Raw genomic sequence first — 7902 nt, forward strand, 5'->3', positions numbered from 1 at the left:
ATGGAATCGTTTAGCATTGTATATTTAGTAAACTTAGCTAGATTCATCCTGAATTTTGAAAAACAAATTATTCTTCACAAAGCTTCCATATCCATCTCAAAATTTGAATCACTGCTCAATTATTCATCTCACGACGCCCCCATATTTTTCACACTGTTAATCATGAATGATACACATTATCATGAATGAACGTAGGCGCAGCCCGTCGTAGTAGGTTACCTAGATATCCGCTGTAGTTGTTTACGTGCAAAATTGGTAACCTAGATAACCAATGCAGTGCTGTCGATTTATGTCAATTATGTCAGAATAATTCAACAATTTCAGTATGATTTTTGCATATTAACAGAAACTGATTTGGCAACTTTTGATTGTCTTCAACGCAGTGAAAACAGATGGAAATTCATACAGTTGAAATTTAGTAATTGTAGAAATTCATCTCATATATTTCTGCTAATTCAAGCTTGTTTTTGTAAATTTGAGGTGAACATTTCAAATATGAAAGTATTCTTAGTGTAGTGAGTGATTTTGTTTAGTGATTAAAATAAAAAGTGGTCCACCAGTGATGAAAAAACTTTGGTTGGCTGCTGGACAAGTCCCGTTGTAGCCGTATAGAACAATGAGCGGATTTTGTTTTCTGAGGTAGGTGATTGAATTAATTGAGTTTTCGAGTGCAGATGCCCGACTATAATATCAAATTTATAGCTTTTGAGTGTGTTTTTGAGGATTCTACTTTATGAGATATCTAAAGTGAACTAAAAAGAATCCATTCCGTGGATTAGCAGATTGGTTTAGTTAGAAAATATGCGTTTTTTCCTGTTTTCAATTGTGTTTTCATGTTGTATGAGTTGAATATATGGGCTGAGATGAATAATGGATCAGTCCCCCTACTTGATTGTGTACCTAAAGGAAACATAGTATTTTCATGATTGCATTAATGGTTCCTATAGTTACACTAAAATTCTAGTTGCAATTTTAACCGGTTGAATGTATCACTTTGTTTCTTAATAGATCTTTTAGATTTAGTAAATTGAAATTAAACATGTGATTAACTGAAAGGGTGTATCTTATTTTGTCAAAAATGTTACAAATCGCTTGGGGAACAGACTCCCGATGCGAGTTCCATGGACTCACCTTTTGTATATTATTCGTTTTAGTTCTACGAAATCGGGAAATGTCTGTGTGTGTATGTGTGTAATTAGATGAACGAAAGTCGAATCAAGTGCCCACATACACCAAATTAAATTTGTCTCGTTATTTTTATACCTGATTTACAACTATTTCGCGGTTAAAATATTACTGTTGGTATGAAACTATGATTTTAAGCTGTTAGCGTCATATATTTTTTGAGAAACTAAAAATATATTATTCGTGATTTTAAACTAACATCACACAATCACATCTTAATTCTATAACTATCATTTATTCGTTAACACTCACATGTGAATTTGTGCCTCAAATTTGCACTTTTCCAAGTATTATCTAAGTTTTTAATAGTTGCTTTACTAAATTCATTTTAAAAATACATAACCACGAGAAATTCTATTCAAAAGTAGTATTGTATTTCAAGGTACCTAATGTATCTGTTTATGTGTCATTGAAACAGGTTAACTATAGGTACACGGAGCTAAATGATGTGTGAATAGTGAATAGATAGAATAACCATAATATTGGACTATTTCCTAAATTATTACACATACCATTACAACTCAACCTAATTACTATGGATTCGACAATATATAAGACATATTGGGAAAAAATATTTTTATGAATGAAGATATGTCGTTATGAAATTCAACATATTCATTTAGATATAGGTTACAAATAACTACATTCATAAGCATGGCTTTCTGAAATTGCAATCTAAACTATACATTGAATTCAATAGATGTTTCTAAGGGTTGATATTGTTGTAAACTAGTCACATTTTTATATGAAATCGGTGTTTTGGTTGTCGAAGATCAGCTTGACTCAAAATGCTGAATATATTCTCAATAGTAAAACTATTGGTACACATCTATTATGAGAGCAAGTACCCTACGCCTATTTTGAATGCTATTCGTGTTTTGGCACCAAGATCTTGAAGATTTAAGATAACTTAATTTCCAACAACAACGAAAATTATTCTAGCGATTAAAAGTACGAAATCGCAAATATATATTTTTTTAAATTTTTCACATTAAAGGCATCCTAATTTTCTTCCCACATTTTGGTACTGCTTCACTAGTTCCCATTTATGCTGATTGTGAAACCTCATGAACTTTCCGCACTAATAGTATCTTGAATCACATCTCATGAGCCAACGTCTGTCTTCAGAAAAAAACTACTCAATACCTGCCTAAAATAGACACGTTAATGGATGATCAATATTATATTTCTTTATTTTTAGACAACAAGCTTGATTTCGTTTTGATAGAGACCCCTCCAACCCCCACTTTGGCAACCTGACTATGCAATACGTACCTGCTTAAATGGTTCGAAAAAAAAACCCTAAGCCGCCTTCATCAGTTCCACTCCAATCCACCCTACTATACCTGTGGTATCTGAAGAGAGAGAGACCCACAGTGGGACAGGTTGACACTGCTGACCAACTGCCGAGGCTAAGCTGGGGCACCCACGCATCGCATCGACATATTTACCACACTAAGCACGCCGGATCAAGATTATCGTACCTGCAATAATGTTAGCCGAAACCTCTCGATGGCATTTGAGTGACCGTCGGTGGAGTTGCGTGGTGTCACCACGACGTTTGACCGTTTGCGCCTTTCAAGCACCTTTTCGCTCGTTTCGCCAGCAACCACGACGACTGCGGAGACCGCTAATTTAGACATGGATTGTTGAATTTTTAAATGAAATTATAGATAAAAAAGCAGCACTCTCCTAATAAAGTTGTTTTTTATTTTGTTAGTGGATGGGCGATTTTATTACTCTGAGATCGTTTGTTTTATATCGGTTGAAGCTGTAGAAAGTTTTTTTTAGGAGGCGACTTGGAATCCTACGGTGTCCGGGGTGATGACTGGGTCAGAATGGTCAGCAGGGTGTGTGGCTCGGCGCTGAACCGAAATCAATGTAATCCGAAATTTATTAACATGATTTGGAATCTAATCTGACTTGTGTTCGATGATTGAGCCGTCAATAACTGTCTGGTATTATTGTTTCGGTAGAATTGATGTTTTAACCTGATGAAAGTTGTGATTTGAAATGGTGCAGAGTATCACCTGATTTTTTTATACGATACGGATGCAACGGTTTCGGTGATGTCGATCAGTGCAAGAATTTATTGTATCAGTTTTTCAATTTTTATATTTGGACTGAATGAATGCAGGTTTTCGAGGAAAGATTTAAAGTTCCTCTGGCATAAGAATTTGTGAGAATATATAATGAAGCTTTTAGAGTAGGTAAATCAAACAATGTTCTCAATTCTTAGAGGTTAATGTCAAATTTCATGAAACGCTAACGTATAATCTGACATCAAAATTTTCACCAGTCATAAGTCATCATAGTCTATTCCCAAAATACTTATAAAATAACAGTTTAGCACGCGTATCCACACGGGATGGATTGCATTTCCGGCTGTTGAAAAAAAAAAAAAACCGTCTTCAGCACAGCAGACATTAGTTTACGATTTAGCACACGTTTCACGCCAAGCAGTTCTTCCTTAAGAGACACCTATATAATCCATTGAGACTGAAACTAAAACCATCATTTGTTGTCTATCGACTAAGCAGTGAGTAAACAATTCAAACCACAACAAAATGAAGCTCCTCATTGCTGCAGTCGTTGTCTCAGCTTGCGCTGTTATGGTTTGCGGATTCCCCTACGGTAAGTTCTCATTCCTAAAAAGCCCAAGCATCAAGTGAATAACTCATACTCTATTATCCCAAACAGATACCCACTGCTCCGGTATTAACGAGGTATTCTCCAGCTGTGGATCAGCATGTCCAGCGACTTGCGATTCATGGAGACTCGGCCCACAGTGGTGCGGTCGCTCGTGTCAGCGTGGATGCTTCTGCCGGTCCGGATTCGTACGCAACTCCCTTGGAGTTTGCATTGAGCCGGCCCAATGCAGCAGAACCTCCGTCCACGTTCAGCAAACGGTTGGCCACTCGGTTAACTATGCCCCGGTAGGTATCTATGGATACGGCTATGGATTCGACAATTTGTTGGGATGGTAAAGAAACACAGCAAGGAGCACGGAATTCTGGCTTTGAAACGATTCGATTTAAAATGTCTTCAGATCAATAAAAAAAAACAAATATTTGACCTTGATGTGTTTCTCTTTCAATATGACCGTTATGCTCGACCACTTGAGTTTTCAAAATTGTATATTTGCTAATATGGTAATACTTGGTGTTGACATGTGTGATCGTCTGACGTTATAGTGTGGCAAATATATGCAGTTTTCCCAAATTTTTACCTGGCATGTTTCAAGAAAGCAAATGAAAACTTTTGCCCCATGCAAACCGTTGCGCCACACCACCCATTAAAAAGAAAAAATGACAGACTTACAAAATCCGGTATTTGAAATGCTACATTGAAACAAACTGATAAATTAATCAGAACAAAACGGTTCATTTCAAATTAATTCAATTTCACTTGAAATATATCACTTCTTGACCTCACTAGTTCAACTTGTTCGCCCATGATTTTAAACACTCGCTGAAAGCGATCGAAGAACGCATCGCCCGAGTCCCGCAGGTTAACAATCAATTTTGTCGATTTACAGCTTGTTCTGCTATCATTTGGCGGATTTCGGCTGAACTAAAGCTTAATGAGCTTTTACAATATTTGTTGGCTTCAAACGGTGAGTTGGCAACCTGGAAGAAGTGTCGAATTCAGCTCCAGCTCCACAATCTTCCATCTCACACCTTCATGGTCATACGATCACGTTAGACTGCCAGCTGAAACATGGACACAACTAGTTGGTGTAGCCAGGGCAGTGTTGTCATCCGACAATAGCTAAGTGAGAAGGTGTAAAGCGATCTTTGGCGCGTAAACCATCTTTCGGCGATAGAATCCGAACATCTGTTCATCATGACGGTGCTACTCAAAACAGCGTCTGATCTCCGTGTTAGGAGCTGACACGATGGTCCTCTGGCGAGACAGGAGGTTGGGGTAGGCCCAACAAGCTGTCCCATGAACATAAAAAGTTACGAACGAACAACGGGAACAAACAACCCGGAGCAATTGAAAAAGACCATGACGACGAAAACGGACTTTGACTAGTAAATTCGGAACATGGAACTGTAAGCCGTTATGCTTCCCGGGCTGCGATAGGGTCATCTATGACGAGTTGAATCTACGCGGCTACGAAGTTATAGCACTGCAGGAATTTTGTGGGACAGGACAGAAGGTAAGGAAAAGCGGGCGTTGGGCGGCTGCCTTTTACCATAACTGTGGCACTACCTACGAGCTGGGAGCCGGTTTTGTAGTACTAGGATGCGTCATCGCGTAATCGGGTGGTAACTGATAATTAAAGGTCGATCCATGCACTGCCCATAGAAGGCGTCGGAGACCCGACGACGAGAAGGAAGCGTTCTAATGGCAGCTGGAACAAGTGGTTGACGGCTGCCCTAGCAGGGACGTAAAAATTGTCATTGGCAACATGAATACTCAGGTTGGACGAGAGGCAATGTACAGACCGGTGGTTCGGCTGAACAGCTTTCACGCCGTATCGAACGACAACAGTCAACGATGGTCACGTGGCATAGTAGTCTGAAGCACCTTCTTCTCCCGCAAAGATATCCCAAAAGCCACCTGGGGATCACCCGACTAACGTACAGAAAACCGAATCGACGACGTTTTAATCGACGGGAGATTCTTCTATTATCAACGTTCGCACATACCGCAGTGCCGACATAGTTCGGATCACTATTCAGTTGCAGTATGCATGCGTAAAAACTCTCATTGGTGTATCGCACACGTCAAAGGTGAACGCCGTGACCCGACATCAAGCAAATACGGGAACCCATAGTTGCCCAGTGATACGTACAGCAGCTGGAATTATATAAACGTTCGCGGAACAGGCAGAACTCGGTCCTTCGAAGGAAAAAGCACCAACAGGAGGAACGGGATCGCGAAGCAATGGAATAGCTGTACTGCGTTGACAACACTCGTAAGTTCTACGAGAAACTGAACAGCTCGCGCAGAGGCTACGTACCACAAGGCGATATTTGCCGCAACCAGGAAGGAAATCCTCTGATGAACGAGTGTGAGGTGATCGGATGGTGGAAACAGTACTACGACGAGCATCTTAACGGCGATGTTACAGCAGAAGAAGGCGGTACGGCAATCAACTACCGGCAGAAGACGACAGGTTCCCGGCCCCAAACATCCAGGAGGAAGGAAATTAGCAGGTTGAAAAACAACAAAGCCACTGGTAGTGACCAATTACCATGCGAGCTTCTAAAACACAGACGTGAAGCACTGGCTAGAGCATTGTACTAAGTAATTGTCAGGATCTGGAAGAGACCTTCCCGGAGGAATGGATGGAACGAATCGTTTTTCCCATCAACAAAAAACTCGATAGGCTTGATTGTAGCAACTATCGTGCAATCACGCTACTAAGCGCTGCCTACAAAGTACTCTCCTAGCTTCTATGCCGTCGCTCATCACCTATCGCAAAGAAATTCGTGCGGCACGTAACCACGTTCTACCTATTTATCAACCTCAGAGCGGCGTATGACACAATCGAACAATTCTGCACTAAGACGGGCTTCCGGATAAAACGTGATTGGTCAGAATGACGATGGAAAGTGTGATGTGCACAGTGCGAGTTTCGGGAACGCTCTCGAGTCAAATCAATTATTATAAAAGCGTGAATAGACACGAGCAGAGCCGGATTTACGATTGTGGGGGCCCGGGGCCCAGTTTACAGTGGGGGCCCCAGAATAAAACAAACCCGTTTTTTTATCGTACGAGTTAAAAACATTTATTTGTTATTGAAAAGTTACCAAAAATTTGCTAGAATTTTTTCTTACGAGTTTTTTTTGTGCAGAGAACTTATTGATTGAATAATCAACATTCAGCTCCTTCAGAATATTGTACTCTCAACTTAACAATGCTAAGTTTGACAGCCTTTCACTCTTCATAGTCGTACGCAACCTATTTTCAATCAGTTTCATCTTCGATAAAGACCTTTCTCCAGTTGCGTTAGAGATCATTAGGCTCAAATAAATAAATGCATGCAACTGCTCGAAATCCGGAATTTTTTTCTTGATATCTCAAAAATTCAAACCTACCGCAATTTGAAAAAAATGCGATCCGCAAGCAAAAATTTGCACACAATTTGAGAAAGACTGCGCAAATATAAGGCTACGCTGGCAATAATCTACAGAAACTAGGAAAAAACTACACACTTCTGCAGGTCAATAAAATCTGCACACGGACTCGGAAAATCTGCATTTTGCAACGCAAATCTAGTATCCCTGATTCGGACAGGTAAACTTATTTTCGGAATCAACAGCAATGCCTTAAAAAAACTTGTGGATTATTTTCTTTCCTGCTTGATCTCCCATGCGCTCTGGTTCGAGTCAAATGGTGTGTTAATGTGTATCATTCCAAGAAAATCGAAGGTGAACTCTTATGGATGTATAACACTGAAGGAAAGTTTCAGATTGAAATGGTCTGTTCAAATTTTCTTACTGTAAATTGAACTTTTGATTGAATCTCATTTTTGATAGAGAAAAGAACATTTTCTCGTTTTGTCGGGGCCCCAAAAATGTGGGGGCCCGGGGCCCGGGCCCCCTGGGCCCCCCCTTAAATCCGGCTCTGGACACGAGTGGTACGATCTTCAGGAAGTCCGGCCAGTTACTTGGCTTCACCGACGACATTGACATTATGACACGCAACTTTGACATGTTGACGGAAATATACAACAGACTTAAGACAGGCTCGAGAAAAAAC

At 40.0% G+C, this 7902-nt stretch overlaps 1 protein-coding gene across 1 annotated transcript; it reads left to right on the top strand.

The window, feature by feature from the left end:
• Positions 1 to 3712: 3712 nt before the first annotated feature.
• Positions 3713 to 4193, top strand: LOC129733308 (cysteine-rich venom protein 6-like). The gene is made up of 2 exons (XM_055695077.1): positions 3713 to 3819; positions 3886 to 4193. The coding sequence occupies exons 1-2, from the start codon at positions 3753 to 3755 to the stop codon at positions 4170 to 4172; spliced, it is 354 nt and encodes a 117-aa protein (XP_055551052.1). The 5' UTR covers positions 3713 to 3752; the 3' UTR covers positions 4173 to 4193.
• Positions 4194 to 7902: the final 3709 nt, after the last annotated feature.

This window comes from Wyeomyia smithii, chromosome 3, assembly GCF_029784165.1.
Source record: "Wyeomyia smithii strain HCP4-BCI-WySm-NY-G18 chromosome 3, ASM2978416v1, whole genome shotgun sequence".
NCBI classification, from domain to species: Eukaryota; Metazoa; Arthropoda; class Insecta; order Diptera; family Culicidae; genus Wyeomyia; species Wyeomyia smithii.

What these genes read in the sequence shown, in the direction of transcription:
- LOC129733308 (XM_055695077.1), top strand. Translation starts at nt 3,753, where the DNA reads ATGAAGCTCCTCATTGCTGCAGTCGTTGTCTCAGCTTGCGCTGTTATG. An exon ending in GGTTTGCGGATTCCCCTACG is followed by an intron (nt 3,820 to 3,885) that starts GTAAGTTCTCAT and finishes TATCCCAAACAG; the next exon opens with ATACCCACTGCTCCGGTATT.